This window comes from Arachis ipaensis, chromosome B2, assembly GCF_059453495.1.
Source record: "Arachis ipaensis isolate K30076 ecotype BB chromosome B2, ASM5945349v1, whole genome shotgun sequence".
NCBI lineage: Eukaryota > Viridiplantae > Streptophyta > Magnoliopsida > Fabales > Fabaceae > Arachis > Arachis ipaensis.
The window spans coordinates 93,285,708-93,313,128 of NC_142437.1; the positions used below are offsets into that span (position 1 = coordinate 93,285,708).

The 27,421-nt window shown below is 33.8% G+C and overlaps 2 protein-coding genes across 2 annotated transcripts; one reads left to right on the plus strand and one right to left on the minus strand.

Moving 5' to 3' along the window:
* Positions 1 to 435: 435 nt before the first annotated feature.
* Positions 436 to 3,139, plus strand: LOC107628398 (putative receptor protein kinase ZmPK1). The gene has a single exon (XM_016331088.3). It carries the CDS (start codon positions 460 to 462, stop codon positions 2,842 to 2,844), a length of 2,385 nt encoding a protein of 794 aa, XP_016186574.1. The 5' UTR covers positions 436 to 459; the 3' UTR covers positions 2,845 to 3,139.
* Positions 3,140 to 21,633: 18,494 nt separating this feature from the next.
* On the minus strand, positions 21,634 to 25,688 carry LOC107625489 (cytochrome P450 72A68). The gene is made up of 5 exons (XM_016328136.3): positions 25,183 to 25,688; positions 23,246 to 23,463; positions 22,861 to 23,105; positions 22,320 to 22,707; positions 21,634 to 22,226 (listed from the first exon to the last, which is right to left on the minus strand). Exons 1-5 carry the CDS (start codon positions 25,466 to 25,468, stop codon positions 21,801 to 21,803), a joined length of 1,563 nt encoding a protein of 520 aa, XP_016183622.1. The 5' UTR covers positions 25,469 to 25,688; the 3' UTR covers positions 21,634 to 21,800.
* Between the last annotated feature and the right edge of the window lie 1,733 nt (positions 25,689 to 27,421).

Genomic DNA, 27,421 nt, shown 5'->3' on the forward strand with positions numbered 1-27,421 from the left:
TTTTGTATACATACATATAAAAATACAATGGTTGATTTAGTAAGTGTTGCATCTGGTTGCTCTCTGAGTTTCATCACTGAAGATAAAATTGTTCCGGTTCCTCCACGCTGTATTGCCAACAACTAAATGAATATGTCACTATGCCATCAACTAAATTACATTAAAATCAATCTACCAATGGTGGAAAACAAAAGCCATCCAAGATTGAAACTTAAATGGTTGAAAAGCATGGGCATCCATAGATGTAGGTATATATCATAAATAATCAGCGGAGTCAGCCAGCAATATTTTTATTTATCGATTAGTCTTCTACATTAATTAGCCACCTTCACAACACAAGCACCTATTTGACTATATATACAACACTAATAAATCAACCAGAGTCAGCCACCAATAGTTTTATTTATCGATTATTAACAAAGCAATTCCTTCATAACCTTTCTCTATAGCTTGCATATCATGAACATGGCTTCCTCAACCTTAATGTTATTCCTTCTAGTCTTGTATTTTTCATTTCAATTCTCATCTTCTTTAGATGCACTGAACAAAGGCCACTCCTCTCTCTCAGTGGAGAAAGCTGAAAAAGACGTCATTGTTTCAGAAAATGGCATGTTCTCCGCCGGCTTCTTCGAAGTCGGTGATAATGCCTTCTCCTTTGCAGTATGGTTCACCACAACGGCTACCGTTGCTTGGATGGCAAATCGCGACAAACCCGTGAATGGAAAGCGCTCAACGCTTTCTCTCTCGCGCACCGGTAATCTTATTTTGGTAGATGCAGGTCAGTTCCAAATATGGTCTTCTGAGACGGAGTCAACTCTTCCAACCGAGTTACGTCTTGGAGATAATGGCAATCTTGTTCTACGAGAGTTGCAAGGAGGACGTGTTCTGTGGCAAAGTTTTGATTTCCCAACGGACACTCTTCTTCCCGGACAACGTCTTACCAGAAGAACACAATTAGTTTCTTCAAGAACAGAGAGTAGCCATTCCTCTGGTTTCTATATGTTGTCCTTTGATGATAGAAACGTTCTTAACCTTCTTTACGAGGGCCCTGACGTGTCAAGCTCTTATTGGCCCGATCCTGATCTCACAGTTTGGAGCGCTGGAAGGTTTATTTACAATAATAACAGAATTGCGGTACTAAATTCTCTTGGAGATTTTAATTCAACGGATAAATATAATGCAAGAACATCTGATTATGGCGTGGTGCTGTCTAGAAGGTTGACAATCGATCATGATGGAAATCTTCGAGTGTACAGTCAAGATCTATCACAAAAATGGTACGTGTCATGGCAAGCCATTTCTGATGGTTGCATCATTCATGGGATCTGTGGTGCTAATAGTGTTTGCAGATTTGATCCTCAAAATGGAAGGAAGTGCTCATGTGTTCCTGGGTACAAAGTAAAGAATCAAAGTGATTGGTCTTATGGATGTGAATCCACATTTGATGCTACGTGTGATGGAAGTGACTTTACTTTCTTGCTACTGGACCAAGTTGAGTTCTATGGCTATGACTCCAATTACGTGGCCAATTGTACCTACACTGATTGTGAAAGTTTGTGCTTGAATAGTTGTGAATGCAAAGGATTTCAGCTTTCATATGACAAGGATGTGGGCTACTTCAGGTGCTATACAAAATGGAAATTACTCAACGGCCATTTGCCAGCAGATGCAGGAAAACTAACCTACTTGAAAGTACCCAAACGGAAGAGCTTCCCCAACAGCTATGGAGACTCTGCCATCAGAAACAATGGTTGTTCATTGAAAATTCATAGAGAGTATTTGAAGAAAAATGTAAGCCGTTTTGTGAGCTTCCTTTTGTGGTTTGCCACTGCAATCGGAGTTCTTGAAGTGGCTTGCATTTTGGTTGTTTTGTTCTTAATCAGGCGCCGGCATAATTCTCGCATAGATCCACATGGCCGTCATCTCGGAACAGTGGGATTCAGAAAATTTAGTTATTCGGAGCTAAAAAAGGCAACAAAAGGATTCAGCCAAGAGATTGGAAGGGGTGCAGGAGGCATTGTATACAAAGCTCTATTGTCGGATCAAAGAATTGCCGCAGTAAAGAAACTCAATGATGCTAAGCAAGGAGAAGGTGAATTCCTTGCTGAAGTGAGCATCATTGGAAGGCTCAACCACATGAACTTGATTGAAATGTGGGGTTATTGCGCCGAGGGAAAGCATCGGCTATTGGTGTACGAGTACATGGAAAATGGTTCTTTGGCAGATAACCTCTCATCCAATACACTTGATTGGAGCAAGAGGTATAACATCGCTCTCGGAACAGCAAGAGGTTTGGCATATTTACATGAAGAATGCTTGGAATGGATTTTGCACTGTGATATAAAACCTCAAAATATTCTCTTGGATTCAAATTATCAACCCAAGGTTGCAGATTTCGGATTGTCCAAGTTATTGAACAGAGATGTTCTCAACAATAATCCAAATTTCTCAATGATAAGAGGAACCAGAGGGTATATGGCGCCTGAGTGGGTTTTCAACCTAGCAGTTACTTCCAAAGTGGACGTTTATAGCTATGGAATTGTTCTCTTGGAGATGATAACCGGAAAGAATCCGGCAGCAGATATTCAAGCAATTAATGGAGAAGAACCATACAATGGGAGGCTAGTAACATGGGTGAGAGAGAAAAGGAGAGAATGTGCATCTTGTGTGGAGCAAATCATGGATTCTACAATAGTGTCAAATTATGATGAGAATAAGATGGAAGTTTTGGCTAGAGTGGCATTGGAGTGCATAGAAGAGGACAAAGAAGAAAGGCCTACCATGAGCCAAGTCGTTGAAATGCTTCAAAGCCAAGATTATGATCCTAATAATGGTGGAGCATAATATTAATCGAGATTTTCAAGTGGTTTGTCAGTTAGTTTTGCATGCCTAAAGAAAGCCTTATCTCGGCTACATGTACCATGTATGTAGTTTAGATTGTTCACATAGAGATCTCGCTGGCCGCCTCATGCAAGTTCTCTAATTTGTACATTTTAATGCAGGATCACACAGCAATGTAGAATCATACTCTAATCTAGAGAACTTGTGACTTAATTTTGTGTGTGCAAGGTATGTTTTGAATTGTGATGTATTCTTGATGCCCTTTTTAGGTTGAAATGAGTAAATTATCAATTAGTGAGGAATAAGCAATTCCAAAAATGTTTAGCCTGAAATGTCTCTGTTTGAGTGTGGCTGAATGATTGTACGTTGTGTTTACATTTGCATGGTATGATTGTAAGCATTCAAATGATGGAACAGAGGAGGCAGTGCTTGCTGAGTTTATGGCTTTGGATATACATGTAAAGATCAAAGTTATGAAAGTGAAAATGATTGATAGAATGTGGCTTGAAGACTCATGCTTAGTAATATTTAGATGTTTCTTAATATAGTTTAGGAAGAATACTTGATTGGGCTATGTATAATGCGAATTAGTCCCTTTTATTTATGTTTTTCTCTTTCTGCCTGATTTGGTTAATGTACATGGCATTGCAGTGGTTATTAATATAAAGAATAGATTCAGAGTTAATGAATCTATTAAACCAATTTTCGCCTTGACTTTTTAATTTCGAATGTTGTTGCAAGTAGATATATACTTGCAAATCTTAAACATGAAGCCATAATTTTTTCTACCATGACTTGCAATCATGAAGATTGCAACACGTGTGTTATTTTTACCTTTCTTTCGGTGCCAAAAATGCAACTTCATCTTCTGTTACATGAAGACACTTAAAGTGAACGGTGGGTATAATTGGAAAAAGAAATGGGGATGCTGGCCGCTCAGTACGCACTCGAAACTTGTCAAGGTATTTATTTATTTTCAGCAGCGTGAGTTATTATCCCACTATCCTTGTTATAATAAAGCATGAAAAGACCCTGGAGGCAATATGAATTTCTTTTTTGGAAAAGGAAGGCCTGTAGCAATTCAATGCTTGGTTGCACTCTGGCTAAGATGTCTCAGAATAGGACATCGCCTACTGCAGCCAAATGGAGGAACATTTCTTAAATCCTCAGGGAGGAAGAGCTTTTCTTCTTCCAGATAAGTCCAGAACCATTGAAGTAACCAAATGTAAAAGATCAAGGAGTCTACATGAATAGAAGATGATATCTGGGGGCAAAACTTCCTTCGTCATTGAGGAGGAAAGAATCTCTCAATATGAATAACCCAAAAATTTGGTACAACATCTTCAACAGATAATTCTTAACAGGTACTTGTTTTTGCCCTCACCCAAAACTCACTGCATGTTCTCCAATTATTACAATGCTAATTGTTGGAATGAAAATTTTCATTCTTTGTGTCGACACATCCAACCTTTTCTTTTCTTTGTGTTTTTCTTACTTCTATCATCTTTAATCCATATTGATCAGCTCAAGATTGTTGAAGCTTTTATCTTCTTTTTTTGGTGTTTGTTTATGCAGAAACTAAATATTAGTATTCCAATATGCTTTTCTTTGTGAATATCTGTAATGTCTAATATACTCATATGGTGTTATATAGTTTGTGATTTTAAATGAAATTTTAGTTTCATTTTATAAGGAAGACTAAAGTGTGAATATTAATGCAAGGCTGAGACATTGTCCGTGTGTTGCAATTGCTGCTATCTCTTGAACTTGTTTATGTGTATTTTATTGGCTATATAAATAGGCGAAGTCTCTGGTGGCACAAAAGTGGTGATTACTGGTGGCTAATATTTGACTTGCCAATAGAAAAGTAAAATGTTAATATTGGAAAGAATCAATAGAGCACTTGTTTATTGTGGTGGTAACTTTGTCATTTTGTGATCCAACAACTTGAATGTCCATTAGCAACGTAAAATGGGTTTAAGAAAAATAAAAAATTAAAATAAAAGAGAGAAAAATTTTTTTTACCGCAAGTCCTTTGTAAATTAGATATTGATTTATTAGAAAAAAATAACTAAGTTCCAAAAATAAATGTTAGATTAAGGAGCTATTTTAAAATATTTTTTATTAAATAAAAAGTGTTGCACTTTTTATGATTAATTAAATGAATTTTAATTTTTTATTTATTATAATTTATATCAATTACTCATATTTAGAATTTAAGATTTAAAATTTAAAATTTATTAATTATAGCTAGAATAATTATATAATTTTAAATATAATAAATATATAATTATAAATATGACATACATAAAATTATAATTATTATATTATATAAAATAATTTTAGATATCTTAGATATCTATTATATATTACTAATTTTATAATAAAAATGTATCACATAGTCTCATTGCAATTGAAATCAAATATTTTTCGCCAAAATTAAATAGTTATCTTCTCTTCTCTCTCCCTTTTTCTTTTTCTCATCTTTTTCCACCCACTTTATTAAATGGTTATAATTATAATTTTAATATTTTAATTTTAATTTTAATTTTAATTTAATTATAATTAGAAAATATTATGTTGCATATTTTGATGGTTAAATTCGTAATTAGTTATTAATAATGATATATAAGAGAAATAGAGTGGGTGAAAATGTAACATCCTAACTTTTAGCACGTCATGATCGTACCAAAATTGAGGCGTTACTGACCTGTTTTCTGTATTTACTATTTAATACTGAGCCGATTTCGTGTTTTAATTTTTAAGAAAAAGCCGAAAAGTTTTGTTTCTTTTAATTAAAATCATATATTAAAGATCTTCAAGCAATACTAGTCACATAGTTATTAATAATAATAAATATCATACAAAAGAATTCAAATGAAACTCAGATACAACTCCTATCTCTATGTATAAAATAAAATCTTAACTAACAAAGGCGAGAAAATTCTAGGAAAGCAACTCAACACATAAACTTAACTCAAATAAGGCTAATAATCACCCGCAACTTCAAACTAAGTCTTCGAGCCTATGTCACTGAAAGGGTGGAAGATTTTGGGGTGAGAATAAACCATGCGTTCTCACTAGGGAATGGGAATGCCGTAAAAGTAATGAAATAAAATACAAATAATTAACTTTAATTAATAAAACTTGATGAGTTTGGAAAACTTTAATTTAAATTTGATGATGAACAAACATTATTGAAATAATTAATTACAAAATTATTAATTCTGATTTTCATGAAACTATGTTAATTAATAATTTTGTGATGCAGGTTTACTATTGGGCCGAAAAATAAAAAAAATGTTGCAAGCCCAAATCAAAATTTACACTCAGCTTTGTTGAATGTTTCCTATACTATAATGGCTGAATTGATTGTTTTGTTAATTGGGCAAGCAAATTATGATACAAGCCCAAATGAAAAGTCTTGGTACAAGACCAAAACATGCTTGGTCCGAAAAAAAAAGAAAAGAAAGCAAAGGTTGCAATGCTTGCAACGGATAACCACTTTCATCACATGCTGGATTTTAAGATTCATTTAAATTGTATTAATTGTCTTGAAAACATGAAAGAGAAAAAAACAAGTGATTTGATGGCATTAATGGAAGTCTACACGTTGCCACACAAAGCATGGAGAGTTGCACCTAATTAATTTATTTTTGATAACACTCATAGCCTTGCTTTTCCTTTTCTCTTTCTCTACTATTTCTTCTCTCTCTTGGTCATTTCCATCAGGAAACATAGAAGCATTAGCAAGCTATCAACAATAAGAAGAAGGAGCTAGTAAAAAGACCATCACAATGATGGCAAGAAAACATAAAAAATGTAGTGGCTAAGATCTGCAACCATGAAAGGAAAAGATATGGTGATGAGATCTCAGCCTCTCCATACCAAAAATGGATAAGGAAGATTTTGGCCAGCAAGGAGAAGATCTTGGAGAAGATGGCTTGTCACTACTTTTGGGTTCACTCATCACAGAAGATAGCTAGGGTGGCTACGTGAGGGAGGAAGCAAAAGTGGAGCAGAAGAAGCCATCATCATCATGAAGCATCAAGGGCCAAAAATCCATCTTGGAGAGCAAGCCAAGGATGGAGCGCTCGGATTGATGAAGAGTGATGACCAAGGAAGGACTAGAGGTAATTTCATGTTGGGTTTTGCATGGGTTATCTCTTCTCTCTCTCTGGCCGAACCGATTTTGTTCTTGGAGAAGAAGAAGTTGGCTTAGTTTTTGGTTTCAAGTGTGGAGGCTTCCCCTTTTTATAAAAAGGGAGAACAGCCACGGCTTGAAGCAAGGAGAAAATGTGAGAGTGCAAGGCACAGAGTTCTCAGAGCTACCTGAGCTAACAGATTTCTCTTCTCCTTCAATGTATTCTGTTTTGTAATTTTCTGTTTAATTTTGTCATGTCTTGAGTCTCATAGAAAAAGGCAAACAGTGAGGTTTGTATGAAAAATCCATAGAACGGAAAAAGGCAGAGAGTGCAAAATTAAAAGAAAAAGCCATAGATGTCCTTAGAATTCCTTTGTTCATCTATGTTGTGTTTCATGATTCTGTGGGAATTCTCTTGTAAGTTGGGTTAGCACTTTACAGTCTGTAATCAAGAAGATTATAGTAAAATTCCATCATGGTTGTGATGGAGACTGGATGTAGGCTGCACTGCACTTAGCAGCTGAACCAGGATATATCTGGGTGTAATTTTCTCTCTTCTCTACTCCATTTCTGTTTCTACTGCACAGGAGCTAAAACTGAAAAATATCTCGTGCCAAGTGACGAGACAAAAATAAAAGTCTTGTGGCTAGGGACGAGACAAAAATAAAAGTCTCGTGGCTAAGGATGAGACAAAATCAAAAAGTTTCCAGAAGTTGTTTCAAAGGTCAGCAAGTGTTATCAAGCGAAAAGGGGGCTAAGATTCAACCCCCATTCTCTTAGCCACTGATAACCATCAATTGGTATCAGAGCTTGGTCTCAAAGAGATCAAGCTTTGCAGCTTGGAGAAAAAGATCCAGATGGCAGAAAGCAGTGACTCTAATATGGTGTCCTACAACCTCACAGAAAGACAGTCAAGCAACAGACCGCCTCTTTTCAATGGGAAAAACTATACCTATTGGAAAGAGAGAATGAAGATCTTTGTGCAAGCAGTAGACTACAGCTGGAAGATCATCTTGGAAGGTCCTCAATTTCTAACTAACACAAGCGCAGAAGGAATAGTCTCTCTTAAACCAGAAGCAAGCTGGACCGAGGAAGATAGGAAGAAGGTGGAGCTAAATTCCAAGGCTATCAACTTGCTCAACTGTGCTATCAGCTTCGAGGAATACCGACGGGTATCACGATGCACAACGGCAAAGAAAATCTGGGACAAACTGCAAATCACTCATGAAGGAACCACCATTGTAAAGAAGACTCGGACAGATATGTTGAATAGAGAATATGAAATGTTTGCAATGAAGGAAGGAGAGTCCATTGATGAACTGTTTGAACGATTCAACATCATCATTGTTGGCTTAGATGCTCTGAAAATTACGTATCCTGATTCTGTGCTTGTGAAGAGAGTGTTGAGATGTCTCACAAAAGTGTGAAAAATAAAAGCTTTAATTATTTCTGAGAGCAGTAGCTTAGATTCCATGACATGTGATGATTTGAGAGGAAACCTTCTTGCTTTCGAAAACACTTATTTGAAAAAAGATTCAAAAAAGAAAGGAATTGCCTTTTCTTCTGTAACTAACCCTCTGGATGATGAATCCAGTGATAACTCTTCTGAAAATGAGTTTGTGTTGTTTGCCAAAAAATTCAGGAAAATGGTAAAGCTCAAAGGCAAAGGCAGCAACTCAAGGAAAATGAAGAAAGACCTTAGCAAAGTAACTTATTACAACTGCAAGGAAATGGGGCATTTCAAATCTGAATGTCCCAAGTTAAAGAAGGAGGAGAAGCCAAAAAGAGGAAAGAAGAAGGGACTAATGGCCTCATGGGAAGATTTGAAAAATGACTCAGATGATGATGATGATGAGGAATCCGAGACCAAGTCACAACCATGTCTCATGGCAGATCACATAGATCAGGTAGTCTTTCATAACCCTAATACTGAAGATCTTCATCTTATGATAGACCACCTTTCTGAAAAAATAAGATGCTTCTTGCTTGAAAATCAAGAACTTGAACAACAAGTCACCATTCTCAAAGCTGAAAACAGTTTTCTTAAAGAGAAAGTAAGGGAGGCCGAAACTGTTTGTGATCTTGTTGAAGAAAATAAGCAGTTAAAAGCCCAAATTAGGAGCTGTGAAAGTGACCATTCTATTGTTGCATATGTTGATTGTTTTAGAAGGAATGAAGAGTTGCTTAAAGAGGTCAAAAGGCTTAAAGAAGACCTAGCCAAGTTCACACAAAGTTCTGAAAATCTGAATCAAATCTTGGCTAGCCAAAAACCTCTTTATGATAAAGCTGGCTTGGGGTTTTATAAATCGGTTGAAAAATCTCATTTTGAAAATATTGCTTCATCTTCCAATGATATAAGATTTCAAAACCCAAGAAACTTTAACAAAACAGCAACTTCAAGATTTTGTAGGTTATGTAACCGAAATAGACACTTTCCCATACAATGCTTTTTTGGTGAAAGAATGATTGGTGATAAAGTTTGCAAAGTTATTTTTTATTATAATGGCTTAGGACATAAGAGATGGTTTAACGTGAAAAGATCCAAGAAAATTTGGATACCTAAGGTCACTTAAGCTTGTTTTGTAGGTGTGCCTAGCATCCAAACTGAAGGAGAATATGTGGTATATGGATAGCGGATGCTCTAGGCATATGACCGGAAAGACAACCTTCTTCATAAAGCTTGATGAATATGATGGAGGACTTGTCACTTTCGGTGATGATGCAAAAGGAAAAATAGTGGCTGTTGGGAAAGTTGGTAAAAACTTTTCATCTTGTATAAATGATGTCCTTCTTGTACATGGTTTGAAACATAATTTACTTAGTGTTAGTCAATTGTGTGATTTAGGTTTTGAAGTCATTTTTAAGAAGTTTATATGTTTGGTTGTTTGTGAGAAAAATGGAGATATTTTATTTGAAGCTAAAAGATGCAATAATGTGTATGGATTGACTCTTGAGGACTTGAAGGAACAAAATATGACATATTTTACATCTCTTGAATCTGAAAAATGGCTATGGCATAAAAAGTTGGCTCATGCAAGCATGTACCAAATTTCTAAACTAGTCAAGAAAAATTTGGTTAGAGAAATTCCAAATATCAAATTTGATAAGGATCTCACTTGTGATGCATGCCAATTGGGCAAACAAGTGAAATCTTCTTTTAAACCTAAAGATGGAATCTCATCCAAAAGGCCATTAGAGATGTTACACATTGATCTTTTTGGACCAACAAGTACTCAAAGTTTAGGAGGTAAACACTATGGTCTTGTGGTGGTAGATGATTACTCTAGATTTGGTTGGGTACTTTTATTCGCTCATAAAAATTATGCTTTTCATGCCTTCTCCATTCTTTGCAAGAAAATTCAAAATGAAAAGGATTTAAAAATTGCCCATTTAAGAAGTGATCACGGAAGAGAATTTGAAAACCAAGATTTTGAAAAATTCTGTGATGACTTAGGAATTTCTCATAACTTTTCATGCCCTAGAACCCCCCAACAAAATGGGGTGGTTGAAAGAAGGAATAGAAGCCTTCAAGAGATGACTAGGGCTATGCTTTGTGAGAATGAGATTCCTAAATTTTTATGGGATGAAGCTGTGAATACAGCTTGTTACATTTTGAACAGGACAATCATTAGAAAAGGGTTGAAGAAAACCCCTTATGAGCTATGGAAAGGAACCCCTCCAATTCTTAAGTATTTTCATGTTTTTGGATGCAAATGCTTTGTACTTAACAATAAAGAAAACCTTGGAAAGTTTGATCCAAAATCCTATGAAGGAATGTTTGTTGGATATTCCACCACAAGCAAGGCCTATAGAGTTTATCTCAAGGAGCATAAAACTATAGAGGAATCTATACATGTTACTTTTTGTGATTCTAATTTATTTCCCAATGCTGTGATAGATAATAATTCAGATGGTGAAAAAGCTGGAACAAGTAAAGAAAATCCCAAATCTGCTCAGAATGAAGATTTTGCCAGCCCAATTTTATCTCGTCAGATCGGAGGAGACATTTCCATTTTGTCTCCTAAGCAGACACGAGAAACTGAGACAGTGAGACCACCAGAAGCTCATCAAAGCTCAACACCACTTAGAAAGCCCAGAGAATGGAAGTCTATGAGGGGTTATCCTCATGACTTTATCATCGGTGATCCCTCTCAAGGAGTAACAACAAGATCCTCCACCAAAAGGCAATCCGAACCAAGCAATTTTGCCCTCTTGTCACAAATGAAGCCCAACAATGTCAAACAAGCTCTTGAAGATCCATCATGGGTCAAAGCCATGCAAGAAGAGCTTGCTCAATTCGACAAAAATGAGGTTTGGACACTAGTACCCCATCTGGATGGTAAGAAAGTTACGGGTACTAAGTGGGTATTTAAAAATAAACTTGGTGAGGATGGACAAGTTGTTCGTAACAAGGCTAGATTAGTGGCCCAAGGTTACGATCAAGAAGAGGGCATAGATTTTGATGAGTCTTTTGCTCCGGTAGCTAGAATGGAAGCAATTAGATTGCTTCTTTCCTATGCCGCCCATAAAGGTTTCAAAATGTTTCAAATGGATGTTAAATGTGCTTTCCTTAATGGCTTTATTGATAAAGAAATGTATATGGCACAACCCCCGGTTTTGAAGATAAAGAGTTTCCAAATCATGTTTTTAAACTATCTAAGGCTCTTTATGGTCTTAGACAAGCTCCAAGAGCTTGGTATGAAAGGCTTAGTGTCTTCTTGTTGGAAAATCAATTTCAAAGGGGTACCACCGACACTACTTTATTTATTAAAGCATCTAATGATGATATACTCCTAGTTCAAGTTTATGTTGATGACATTGTGTTTGGATTGGCTAATGAGTCCTTGTGTGAAGAGTTTGGAAAACTCATGACTAGTGAGTTTGAGATGAGTTTAATGGGAGAGCTTACCTTCTTTCTTGGCCTCCAAATTAAACAAACTCCTAGTGGTACTTTTATTCACCAAGGAAAGTATGCAAAAAAACTTATCAAAAAATTTGGCCTAGAAAATTCCAAACCAATGGGTACACCCATGCATCCTAACACAAAACTTGAAAAGGATGATGATGGCCAAGATGTGGATGAAACAAGGTATAGAGGAATGATAGGTTCACTTATGTACCTTACCTCCTCTAGACCGGATATTGTTCAAAGTGTGGGTGTATGCTCAAGGTTTCAATCTCACCCAAAAGAATCCCATCTTACGGCCGTTAAGCGCATCATTAGATACATTAAGGGGACTAGTGATTATGGCTTATGGTATCCTAAATCTGATGACTTTTGTGCAGTAGGGTTTTGTGATGCAGATTATGCAGGAGATAGGGTGGATAGACGGAGTACATCCGGCATGTGTTGCTTCCTTGGAAACTCACTCAACATGTGGTCAAGAAAAAAGCAAGCCACAGTGGCTCTATCCACAGCTGAAGCTGAATATATTTCTGCATCTGCATGTTGTTCACAATTAATTTGGTTAAAAATGCAGTTGGAAGATTACAAATGAAAGATCAATAGTATACCCTTATTCTGTGATAATATAAGTGCTATAAATATTTCAAAAAATCCTGTTCTGCACTCAAGAACCAAGCACATTGAGATAAAATATCATTTCATTAGAGAACATGTGCAAAAGGGTACTATTGATATTCAATTTGTAAAATCTGAAGACCAACTCACTGATATTTTTACAAAATCCCTCTGTGAAGACAGATTCTGCACCTTGAGAAAAAGTTTGGGAATGTTTGATTTAAGTTCCATTGATAATTTGTGAAATATTGATTCTGCTCAGTTTTGTCTCGTAGGAATGGACGAGATAAAAATAAAAGTGTTGGAAGGGCTGTGATCAAGGGGGAGACTGCGCAGAATTCAATTTTCATGGGCCCTACCAAATCTCTTTGACCCCACCATGACAGTTTTGTTAGTTCCTCATTTTTTTGAAAAATCATAATCCCCTGGTTGTCTCATCAAATCTTATTGGAAGAAGATCATGTCAAATCAAATCTTTCCTCTCAACTAATCCCTTGATTCAAGGAAATCACCTTTTTCAGTTTTTAGAAACCTCCCTGGTTAATAACCGCGCCCTTGATGGTCATTAACTTCCTCCACTATCTCTTTCCAATCAGCATTTAATGTACCTCTAACCTCCCTCCACTCACCTCACCCTTCGGCCTTCTCTTCAACTTCCATCTCCATTCATCTTTTTCATATAATGAAAAAGAAAACTACACCTAGAAAGAGCAAAAGAATTCATCTCTCTCAAAAGCCTTCCACTCCCCAAACTCACACACACATACATATTCACTCCACTTCTTCATCTTCTCCCTCACCTCCCACCAAGCAATCCGAATCAATGAGGTGCAAAGTAATAGCCCAGAAATCTTCTGGAAGGAGGAAAAGTGAAAAGAACAAGGAATCAAGTATGGAAGAAGAGGAAGAGGAATCTCACACATCACCCCCTCCACTACCACCGAAGAAGTCCACTCCACATGCATCTGGAAAAAGCCCTCAGAAGACCAAAAGTTTCTTGTTGCATGAGACTAGGGAACCCGCAAACCTTAGATCATTGGAATTCAAGAACGGATTTCATAAACCACATTCTCACTATGATCCCTCAAGGTTTTCTACATGTGCATTCTATGAATTCCACCAGGAGGTATTGAAAAAGCGGCATCTGTGTCTCTCATATTTGGTGAATCTCGATTCTCTGGCTGCCAAAAGGATCAATTTACATCCTCTGTTTGACAATCTCAAATGGTCCCCATTGCTCCTCATTCACAAAATGGTTTACCCAGGGTTGGTGAGACAATTTTATGCTAATCTAAGATTGATTGATGGTAGTCTTCACTCCTATGTGAAGCGTGTGCATATTACTCTGAACGCTGAGACCATCGGCTCTGCCATTGGTTACACGGATGAAGGACCGAGGGTATACATGATTGACAAATGAGATGCACATGTTGGGGTCACATATAAGCAAGCTCTTCAACATATTTGTGAAAATCTGTCTGGACTAGACGGCACTGTCCCTACCCACAAAGCTCTTGGACCAACCAACTCACTACTGCACCGCATCATAACTCACATTTTTACCCCACAGAGTGGCTCTTATAACAGGGTAACAGTATCTGATTCTCTCATAATCTTTGCTCTTGTTACTTCATCTCCTATTTCATTTGGTTATCTCATGATTAAACATATGTGGGAGTCTGTAAAAAGTACCAAAAAGGCTAATTTACCTTATGGAATGTTTCTCACGTGTATTTTTGAATACTTTAAGGAAGATTTAACAAATGAAGATGTAGAAAACAAAGTCTCTATGATCAAAGGGGGCGGAGCTGTTAAAGGAACCAAGGGTAAGAAATCCATGCCTTAGGATAGCGACTTTGAGAGCCAGCCTGAATCCTCCAAAGCAACTGAATCAATCAAGGAAATACTCACTGAATTCTCAAATATGTCTGAACTAATGGTGCAATCTCATAGGGCGGCTCGCAAACTAGCCTATGAAAATGAAAGGACTTGGACAAGATGCAAGGATAGAGTGAGTCTGATACTGGAAAACTTTGAAGAGGAATTGGGAGGTGGTAGTGAAGAAGGCGCTGAAGAATCTGATCTTAATCTCTCTGATGATTAATTACTGTCTTCTTTATTTGATATTGGCATTCTTAGGCTCAATTTGATACTTTGTTTTGTTGGGTTGGTTACTGTTAGTACTATAACTCTGTGATACTTTGTGGATACTTTTGGGTTATATTTTGCATACTCTATTTTCTATGTCAAATCTTTGCAGGTGCCCCTTTGATGACAAAGAGGGAGAAAGTGCTGAAAATTGAATCTGGAAAATAGAGGATGAAATTTTTTTTTTGAAAGTTCATGATCACCCTTGTTAAAAGGATACACCTGATGCTTGATAATGCATACTAATAATGCTTGGTTGATTATAATTGTGAGGTACTTGTTTTGAGTATATGACTGTCTGGCTGTTAAATTGGTTGTTAACATGTATTCTTGTGATGGATTTATCTTGATGAATATGCTTGCAACTAGTGGAATAGGAATATTCTGATTCATCTTGGTAAACATGCTTGATACTTTATTTTTGGCAGTTTCTTTAAGCTGTGATATGTAAATAAAATCTAACAGCTGCCATGTTTTGAGATGATCATGTGTGATTCAAAGTATTTTCCTTACCATAACTATATTGCTCTGATATCTTGACTAAAAAAAATTGAAAATCATTTGAACAGGAATTTTTTATGTACTCAATTGATGTGTGTAATGAGTGAGCAGACAATCAAATTATTGATAACAAATGAGTTTTGTATATCATTTAAATCTGCTCATAAATCAAGCCATTCAACATCTTACATTGAATATGTTGAATAACATTGTTGCCTTAGGCTTGATAAAATTGTTACAGGTTGGAGCTTCCCTTAGCATATATTAAGGAGGAGCCATGTGACAATTAGAAAGGGGGAGAAATTCAAATATTCAAAGGGAGTATCTTAGAAGATCTTGGAGAAGATGGCTTGTCACTACTTTTGGGTTCACTCATCACAGAAGATAGCTAGGGTGGCTACGTGAGGGAGGAAGCAAAAGTGGAGCAGAAGAAGCCATCATCGTCATGAAGCATCAAGGGCCAGAAATTCATCTTGGAGAGCAAGCCAAGGATGGAGCGCTCGGATTGATGAAGAGTGATGACCAAGGAAGGACTAGAGGTAATTTCATGTTGGGTTTTGCATGGGTTATCTCTTCTCTCTCTCTGGCCGAACCGATTTTGTTCTTGGAGAAGAAGAAGTTGGCTTAGTTTTTGGTTTCAAGTGTGGAGGCTTCCCCTTTTTATAAAAAGGGAGAACAGCCACGGCTTGAAGCAAGGAGAAAATGTGAGAGTGCAAGGCACAGAGTTCTCAGAGCTACTTAAGCTAACAGATTTCTCTTCTCCTTCAATGTATTCTGTTTTGTAATTTTCTGTTTAATTTTGTCAAGTCTTGAGTCTCATGGAAAATGGCAAACAGTGAGGTTTGTATGAAAAATCCATAGAACGGAAAAAGGCAGAGAGTGCAAAATTAAAAGAAAAAGCCATAGATGTCCTTAGAGTTCCTTTGTTCATCTATGTTGTGTTTCATGATTCTGTGGGAATCCTCTTTTAAGTTGTGTTAGCACTTTACAGTCTGTAATCAAGAAGATTATGGTGAAATTCCATCATGGTTGTGATGGAGACTGGATGTAGGCTGCACTGCACTTAGCAGCTGAACCAGGATATATCTAGGTGTAATTTTCTCTCTTCTCTACTCCATTTCTGTTTCTACTGCACAGGAGCTAAAACTGAAAAATATCTCGTGCCAAGTGACGAGACAAAAATAAAAGTCTCGTGGCTAGGGACGAGACAAAAATAAAAGTCTCGTGGCTAGGGATGAGACAAAAATAAAAAAGTTTACAGAAGTTGTTTCAAAGGTCAGCAAGTATTATCAAGCAAAAAGGGGGCTAAGATTCAACCCCCCTTCTCTTAGCCACTGATAACCATCAAAACTATTTTCATCAAACCTTTGAAAATACTTTTTACTATTACTTTATATAATTAATTACCTTCTTTAAATTTCCGAACTTAAGACAAATCTCAATCACAACCTCAGTTCTCAGTCACCTCGATACACAAACTAATAGCACAGGAAACAAATCAATCACAAACAAACATCAATAAGACAAACAGCACAATCACAGAGAGACAAGATAAGCAAACACAACCAAACACAAATGTGCAAACAATGATGATGCATGTCTAGTCCTATCGCAGGTAATGAGCTCATTTGTCGGTTTCGACTCGCAAGTCAGATAAGGCATTCCAGCGGCATAACCTCTGAAAGTTTCTACTTCTTGCAGGCGCTGATTCTCCAGCTGAAGCATGTGGCACTTTCTCCTGGAAGCGATTCCATACACACGGGCATCCCCGCACAATCATTCACACATAAAGCCCATGGCCTCCAGTGAGCGTTACGTATCGCCGTCCTCACTGAGCCGTCTCTATTGTGTCAAGTGAGCGTTACGTATCACCGTCCTCACTAGACACTTGGCACTAAGGCCCAACAATACTCAATATCTTTTCAGTCACTGCTCTATGCTCTTCTGTGGCAAAGGTCCCTTTACTTAATAAACCGAATTTAAGTCATTTTTATTTAAAACCAACACATCTCTTTATAATCTTTCCAAACCTCCGAAACCACTTTAAAAGAATCATTTATTAAGTAAATTTCACGGCAGGGTCTCGAGACTTTAAGGAGGACGACAATCAAACTCAAAATATAAAGTCTTTCTTAGTAAATCAAACCCAAACTTAAATCTTTTCTTAATAAATCAAAAGCCAAATAATACAATTTCTTGAGTCTAACCTTTTTCTAAATATTTCAAACAAAGTCTTAAGTTTCATAATAAAATTTCGACAGCATCTCCTCTAAAACTCGGACTTTGCCACCCTTTTCGGGTCCCAACCGAACTATTCTCAACCTCTTTTCAAACATTTCCAAAATCAGAAATCATTTTCAAATCTCAATTCAATACCAACAAATCAAACCGACTTTCCAACTCAACAATCAGAATTCTCAGCATTCCTAAACAATCAAGAAATCAAATACATATTCATCACATTCAGTCATAAATGCAATTCAAACTTATCATTCAATTATTCCAAACAAACATAAATTATTTGCAAATATCCACTAAACTTCCATGGCATTCATAAATTAAAACAGCTAATTTTAACATGAAATCCCTACCTCCGTACGAAATCAGAACCAACAAAAATTCTGGAAAAACCTTATGTCCGAGCCGTTAAAAAAGAAAACGTACAGAATCGTCTGTGCCTTCTAGAATTTCAATTGGCCGAACTCAAGGAGTAGAGAAGCTACATCACCGTTGATTTCTACCGATCAAAAACAACACCAACACATAAAAGAAAAAAAATACAAACACTTTTATCGAATTAGATTTTTTTTATTGAAATTACGGATCTCAAAAAAATCAACACCGAAAGGTTGGAGATTCCACGGTTCTCCTCACCCACAGTTCACTCTCTTTCTTTCTTGTTCGGTTTATATATATATATACATATATGAGAAGAAAGATGGTGACAGTAATTAACGAAAGAAAGAAGGTATATATGTTACTAAGTATATATATATATATGCATACCATTCCCATTTCAATTTCTTTCTTTTACTTTCATATTGGTTTGAGCCAAGTAAATGAATCCACCTTTTATATATATATATATCATTCATATGAGCCAAGTTTCAATTTTTCTTTTTTTATTACCTTAAAAGGCTTCGGCCACTCTTTTTTTTTTCTTTTTTTTTTCTTGAACTTTAATAATAATAATAATTTTTTTATTTTTTTTAAATATTTCATTATAATAAAAATTATTTAAAAATTTTAATAAATTTTAAATTTAAAATATCATAAAATTTAATTTATTTACTTTAAAAAAAACATAATTTTCTTTAAATAAAATGATAAATTTTGAATAACTCGTTATTCAATTTTCAAAAATTCGGGTTGTTATAGAAAGAATGTGAGAAATAAAAAAAGAAAGAGAGAGAGAAGATAACTATTTAATTTTGGTAGAAAATATTTTATTTCAATTGCAATGAGAGAGTGACATGTGGTATATTTTGATTGTAAAATTAATAATATATAATAGATATCTAAGATATCTAAAATTATTTTATATAATATAATAATTATAATTTTATATATGTAATATTTATAATTATATATTTATTATATTTAAAATTATATAATTATTCTAGCCATAATTAATAAATTATAAATTTTAAATCCTAAATTCTAAATATGAGTAATTGATATAAATTATAATAAATAAAAAACTAAACTTTATTTAATTGATCATAAAGAGTGCAATACTTTTTATTTAATAAAAAAAATTTAAAAATAGCTCCTTAATCTAACATTTATTTTTGGAACTTAGTTATTTTTTTCTTAAATTAATCAATATCTAATTTACAAAGGATTTGCAGGTAACAAAAATTTTTCTCTCTTTTTTTTTTTATTTTTTTATTTTTTTCAAACTCATTTCATGTTGCCAATGGACATCCAAATTGTTGGATCACAAAATGACAAAGCTACCACCACAATAAACAAGCCTTCCATTGATTTCTTTCAATGTTAACAAAGACTACCACATGTTACTTTTTTATTAGCAAGTCAAATATTAGCCACCAATAATCACCACTCTTGTAGCTACCAGAGACCTCGCCAAATAAATATCACTTTGCTTTGTTCAGGTGTTTAAGAGCATATCGATGAACTTGCTATCACAATAAATCTCTCTAGAACCACTAAATATGTCAATTAAAGGTAATTTGCTTAATCAGAGGTAACATAAGAAAAGTATAGTTGTCTTTTGTGTTGATGTTATTTATTATTTGAATTTTCTATACCCAACTTGGCAAACAAGACCTTTTATTCATTTTAGATGGGTAATTGCAATAGAATTTATCATTGTATTCCAAATTCCTTACCTCAAAACTACATCTCTAGTTTATAAGTCATAGCTTGCGAAAACTTCCCTTGCTGTAGTGAAAATACAAATTGATATAAGAGTAAAGTATCGTTTTTGTTCTCAAAGTTGGGGTAAGTCTCAAAGTTATCTCTCACATTTCAATCGTCTTATTTAAGTCTCTAACGTTTCAAAATTGAGTCAATGTTGTCCTGCCGTTAGGGATCCGTTAACAGAATTGACGGCGGGATAAAATTGAGACGATTTTGAAACGTTAAGGACTTAAATAGGACGAAAACGTTAGGGACAAAAACAATACATAAAAATAAATTTTAATTTAATTTTATCTTTCAATAATATTAATTTTTTACTATACATAGTATTCAATTATTTTTTAATTACATATAAATAAATTACACTTAATCACATTACTTTCATTTTAAATAAATTTATTTTTTTATAATTTTAAAGAATTTTGATACATTAGAGACAAAATGTATATTTATATTTTATTGTATATATATATATATTATTTTTTTTTTTTTGCAAATTTATATACTAGTCATTCTACAAACATTTCATATGATAACTAAAAATCTTTAAGAGTAAAATTATATAAAAAATTAATTTATTTAAAATGAAAGTAATTTGATTAAGTGTAATTTACTTAGATGTGATTAAAAAAATAATTGAATACTATGTATAGTAAAAAATTGATATTATTGAAGGATAAAGTTAAAATTTATTTCTATGTATCATTTTTGTCCCCAACATTTTCGTCCTATTTAAGTCTCTAACATCTCAAAATCGTCTCAATTTTATCCCGCCGTCAATTCTGTTAACATATTCCTAACGGTAGGACAACATTGAATCAGTTTTAAAACGTTATAGACTTAAATAAGACGATTGAAACGTTAGGAAACGATACTTTACTCTTGATATAATATATATTTGTTCTAGCTGCATTGGTTCATGTTTCTTCGTTCATAAAACAAATATTCTACTACCTAATCTGTTAGCATTGTATGGTACAATCTTATTATGCTTCTTATGGGAAAACTTGACAGTTCTTTCTCCTATACGGATTTGTGGAACTCTGGACTCCAAAGACCCTGAAATTCAATATGGACATGCTTCTCTGGAATTGCTGAATCTGTTACTGAGTTCTCACAATCAAGCATCTCTGATTTTCGTTTTATGCCCTTCTCTGCACTCCAATGAAAGCTTTTGCGTACACTACGAAAAACACGTTAAGGACGTCGGTAACCACTCTTAAAAAATATTTATAAAATTATTTGCGCCTTGATATAATTAAATAAATATTTTATTATTTTGTTTTACAGACAACTTTGCTGCCAAAAAAATAAATCCGCCAAATTTGTTTATAACATGCTCATCATAATAGAAATAAAGAGTAAACTATATTTTTTGTTCTTGAAGTTTGTTAAAAGTTTTAAAGTATCCTTAAGTTTTATTTTATTTCAATTTTGTCTCAAATGTTTTCGATTTGTATCAAATATATTTTTTACGGCTAATTTTTCAAAAAACTTAGAACTAAATCAACAACAATTTCACAAGAACAATCTTCAACACAAGCAAACCAGATAATGCTTTATAACAACAGAATATGGGTTTTACGTTGTTCATGAACTCTGCAATTCTTCTCCAAATTTTGGCCATTTTAGTTGCTCATAAATCGCAACAATAGCCATGTTTTATGAATTTTTTATAAAACCATATATGCTGTTGCAATCTATGTTCAAATCAACTCCAAACTAAAACTCGTTTTGTTGATGCAATTTATGAATAGCAAAAAACATGACACGAATTTAACTTATTGGTTTCGAAATACATACAAAAATTGAGCCTATAATATATTGAAAATTTTTTAAATGAGCATAATATGGTTGGAAATACCACTTTGATAAATTTGTTGAAAAATCATTTCACAAACTTTTTTAAATAGATGTAAAATAATTTTCAAGGGTAAATTGCAAAGGTACGTACGTCCAAAGAACATACTCAAATTTATGTTCTCATCACTTTGCTCCCCCAAATACATTAATTCAGTAATTGTAATTCTCTTAGGCAAATTGTCATGACAATGCACCATAAACAGAGCCTGATTCAAGCCAAGAGATTCCATGATACAAAATCAAACTTTTATTACAAGACATCAAATCAAAGTATTCCAACATTTAAGATTCAGCGAATCAAGTTATTTTAGCTTCATAAACAAAAAGCACAAGTAAACATAGGAAGCAAATAGTGTGTGATGAAAATCACAGTAAGAGACATTTTTGTTGTGATGTTTATAATCTATGTAGCACGATTTGAGCACCATATTGTGGCCTAAGAGTTTGTGAGGTGATTGGAGCATGAGTATAGGCTGGAGAAAGTTCGAAAGAGAAACGCTGCAGAATAAGTGCCAAAGCCATCTTTGCCTCCAATAACGCAAAGTTTTGCCCAATGCATATTCTAGGACCCCATCCGAACGGAAGGAATGAAACTTGACCTTTTGTTGCCTTTAAAACTCCTTCAGAAAACCTGTCCGGTTTGAACTCGTTCGCGTCATCTCCCCATAGATTAGAGTCATGGTGAATCATAAGACTTGGTATGGAAATTTGAACTCCTCCTGGTAAAGTTAAATTTCCAAGTTTCGTATCCTTGTGAACCTTTCGAACAACTACAGTTGCCGGAGGGTATAACCGAAGAACCTCATATAAAATCATTGTAACCTAAAGCAAAAGATTTATGGTAACATTAAGAAATCATTAGAGTAGGTGTAGTTTTCAACATATTGATTCACGAAAATAATACATAATACTTACAATCTTAAGGTGACTTAGACCATCAAAGTCTGGTTTTAGGTTGCCAAAGAATTCTGTGACTTCGTCTCTAGCCCGAGCTTGCCAATCAGGGAACCGACTCAGTAACACGATAGTCCAAACAAGCAAATTGGAAGTGGTCTCTTGCCCTGCTACGTAGAATACCTTGGATTCTTCAATCACATCTTTTAATGTCATTCCAACATCCTTGTTGTTTCCATGTTCTTGAATTTCCTTGTGATTTGACTCCAAAAGTATTCCCAGTAAATCGTTCTTGGTAGCTTCACCTGCCTCCAATGCTTTCTCTCTTTTAGTAATCATATCAATAAGCAATGCTTCAATCTCCCTATCAATTTGCACAATCCTCCTTTTTGTACTTGTTGGAAGAAACCTACAATGCAAGATTGCAAGTAAACATGATTTAACAAAAATTGATTTAACAACAATAACAAAACCTTATCCTACTAAGTGGAACTGGCTACATAGATCAAATGATGGCCGTTGATTCGTTTAAAAAAAAAAAAAAGAATCAAAGTAGTCTTACCTCCAACCCGGAATGCTAACTTTTAGTATAACTTTCGATATAAGTTGAATTTGCTCCTTCTGAAGTTCCGATATTCTTCTTCCTTCTTCAAGATTTCCAAATGATGTTTGAGAAATAATTTCACTAGTCAAATTCTGAAGAGAAGGCCATACATCCATTTCGCATGATCCTCCTTCTGACACCAACTTCTCATCCCATTTGTCGATCATGTCATTGCAAATTTTGAAGAATGTTGGTAACATACTCTATACAGCATAAACAAATAATTAAAAGATGAGTTAAAATTACCTATGTTAGTTTACTCATTGTATCAAGTTGAACAAATGTAAGTTTACTCATTAATACAAGATATTGCTAGAGTAATAGTTAATAAAGGGTAAGTAACCTTCAATTTTTCTACATTGAATGCAGGGTTGATAATCCTTCTGTGCTTGTTCCACTTCTCACCCTCAAGGTTAACAAGACCAGTAACTAGAATCCCAATAAGTGGATTTACATTAGGTTTTGGGAAGTCATGGTTGTTATTCAATACATCTTTGACAAGCTGAGGATCCGTGACGATAACCCTTGGTGTTGGTCCAAACCAAGTAAACGAGTTCTTGCCTGAATAACGTGTTATAAGCAACATTATAAGTATGAACAAATTAGAAAAGTTGAAGAGAATAGGCTTCCATGTATGCTGTTTGAAATTGTCATGAATTGCAAATCAAATATGCAAGAAGTTATCGATGAAATGCTTCAATTGTTCTAAGGGGCCAGGTGAGAATCTCAGATAATGCTTGCTGTGAGATACGAATTACTTGCCCTTGAGTTACAGCTTAATATCATATAAGGGTTAAAATGTAATTATGTAATAAGCCATGTCCAATGTGTTACTTTTTCTGTTTTAGATCTCATATTTTCTGTTATAACCGCTTTCCTCATCCGGAAACTGTTTTCTGTTTTCTGTTTTCTGTTACAGAACCATGCCTTATGAGAAAGCTTGTACGCAGCCCTCGTAAGTTGTAACTCGTAAATCACTTCTCTTGATGCAAGAAATAAAATATAATGAATACTTCAATATTCAGATATTTCTTCTCTAAAATTGAATTTTCTCAATCTCATTCTCTTGTTCTGTTTTAGCCTTGACTCTCACATGGGATCAAAACTTAGTTCTGATGCATTGCGCACTGTACTTGAGTATTGGAAAGTGAAGAATGTAAAAGAATAGCATAAAAAGGGGAGGGGGGGGGGGTGGAGGGGAAGAAGTAAAAGGGAAAAATGAGAGAGATCCACGGGGAAAGCATGGTGAATCAAAGATGTTACAAGTCTTGGTAGGGCCTCGTAACTTACAACCTCCATGACCAAATCTGTTTATAGTTATTACTTATTATAAACAAGTTCATATCCACAACTTTTGTTGAGTTATCCAGACTCCAATCATATCCGAAGGCATATGACAAAGCTTTTTTTTTTAATTAATCTATTTGATATGCCTGAATACCAAAATGATAATACCAACTTCACCTGCATTATTGCTTAAGTAACAATATTAAACATAATTCATGACTATAAAAGCAGTAGACATACCTACTACCCACTTAAAAAAGAAATAATATTAAAATTATATTGTTTTCTTTTTAAATTAGGTTATAAAAATGTAATATTTCTTTTATGATAGGGCCAATACATAGTGTCATCAGATATGAAGTGACATTTTTCATATTGGCTTCATCCTAATTTGGATAGTTGTGTGGTGGTGGTGGTTGAATTATGGGGAGCCATGAAATTTGACTTTATGGCTGCGGTGTTTTGGTTCATTCTAATTGAGTATTTGTTTGGGTGTTATACTGTTATTAAATCAATAAAAAAAAAATTTTTCATAAAAAAATTTTTTTAGTATGTTTAACAAATTTTTAATAATAAAAATAAAAATATTAAAAAAATTAAAAAATATATTTTTTTAAGAAGCTACCATTTATATTTTTTTAAAAATTTTTTTATTAAAAAAAATTTTACTCTTGTAAAAAAATTTTTAAAAAAATATCATTAAAAAAATCTCTTTCAACCGTATGGAAAAGACGAAATACGAAGGATCAAATCATAGGAAAAAAAAGATAAAAAAAAATAAAAATATATGGAAAAGACGAAATACAAAGGATCAAATCATAGGAAAAAAAAAAGATAAAAAAATAAAATAAGAGCACAAAGTCAAGTTATTTCTACTCACCAAACGGTGAGCGCTTGATAACTCAAAAATAGGTAAAAATAAATATATAAATAAATAAAATTAAAATTAAAAAAAAAAAACAATTAAGAGAGAGAAGCAGAAAAGATGCATACCGTGTTTGTTGATGGTGTAACAGAAGAAGGAAAAGATACGAGGAACAATATCATCTGAGAGTTGGTTCATGGGTTTGGAAGTGGCTTCTGTTCCCATCTTCACCATTTCCAAAATATCCCCAACAAAGGGCCTGTATGAATTACCATTGAGCCCTTGCTCTCTTAGCAACCTCTCAAGCCTCATTGGCCTCAGCCATAACCAGTTCACCACCTTCCATGCCCAATACACCACAGCAACTGTCAGTGCTATTCTTGCACCTGTGATCATGGCCCATGTTGCTTCCATTTGGTCTTTTCCAATGCAACAAAAGTCAGCGACCACGAGAGAAAACAGAGAGTGATTGTTTCTGTTTTTTTTTTTTTGGTTCTGGATTGTCTTTGTTTAGATAATGAATTCACCTTTCAAATTTTAAGAAAATAATAAATGCTACATTTAATTTTTGGGTCAATGATCAAAGTTTTGGTTTTCCATCCGTATCCCTTACTCCGCAGGACAAAAATTAATCCATGGTTATAATAGTTGTAAAAATCGAACCGAATCGGCCAATTCGACTAAAAAATCGACATGAATCTATGAAAAGTGAAAAAATCGATCAAATTCAATAAAAACCGACAAAAACCAATCCAACCGATTCGGTTTGATAATTTGCCACTCTATGGTGCTCCATAGTGCACCTCCCCCTGTGATCCAGTGGGGTCTACGGTCCTCAACATGCCATTTGTCATCTTGTTAGGGTGTGTTATTTTGAAAAAGTCTAAAATGGTAGAATTAGGATTTGAACATGGGACCTATTGTTTACAACGTCTTCTAATTACCACTCTACTACTATATTTTCTAATATTAAATATGACAAATATTAATTATATAGTAAAATTTTAAATGAAATAATTTTATAAATATCAAATTTAATTTATAAATTTTACATTCTCTCTTTTTTGAATTAATTATATTTTTAATTATTTACCATTTTTAATAGAAATATAAATTTTACTAAAAAATTATTAATTTACTTTATCTATTTCAATATTAATTTTGTGATTAAAGTTATCTATTTTGATACTAGTATTGAAATTTACTGATAGGAAAAGTATAGGTAACCAACAATATTTTTGAACAATGTGTGAACAATGTGAATTAATAGGGTTAAAAGAGTAAAATAATCTTAAATTTAATTAGTAGCATTAAATTAGGATGTAGTGTATTTTTATTTGATTGGTAGTTGTTCATGTTGTTCAAATTTGAGACTTGGTTGCTCTTAAAATATTGAAGATATGTATTTTTAATTTGTTAAATTTTTACTATTTTATCTTTTTTATTTACATAGGACCTGTTTTACCAGTTCAACGAGTGATTTATCAGTTGAACTAAAAAAAGTAATAAACCAGTAGTCTGATCGGTTTGATCACCAATTCGGTTCTTATAACTATGACCGCAGGAGACCAACACCATTAAGAGGATGGTGGGGTTCAAAACGTACAATATGTGAATGTGTAATCATACGTAGTGGTTTAGTTGCTAATCGGGACGAATCCAGAAATCTAATAATGGAGGGGCCGAAAATTAAAATCTTGTATAATCAAATATAATGTCACATAATTATAATTAGTTTTTTAAGTAAAAAATTAATGAATACTTGTTAAATAAAAGAATTATTTTGGTCTTTATAATTTTTTCATAATTTTTTATGATTTTACATCTAACAAAATATAAAATTATCTATTTTTAAATATTTTATTAATTAGTTTACTTTAGTAAGTATTTATGTGCAGCAAGTTAAATTTTTATGTTTTATATCATTGTAAAATATGACATAAAATAATATAAATAAATTTCACTAACAATTAAAATATATTAAAATATTTTTATATAATAATAGGGGTAAAAACTAATAGAAAAGTAATAAAAAAATTAATTATGTTTTTTTTACCAAAAATAGGAACTCAAGGAGGAAGACTATGTCATTTAGGCTATAACTCATATTATGGAGAAACAACTAAATTGCCAATTAAAAAAAGAACAATATTATTATAAATAATATTAAAATATTTTTTATATGATTATAGATGTTAAAATTAATTTCAATGAAATAAATGTAAAAAGAACTATAAATCAAATAAAAAAATACAAATAATATAAATGTATGTAGAGAAATTTAAACTCTAATACATGATGAATAATAACTCTTTTTATTATTATTACGCTATTAAATTTTACTCTATATAATGCATTTATTATAAC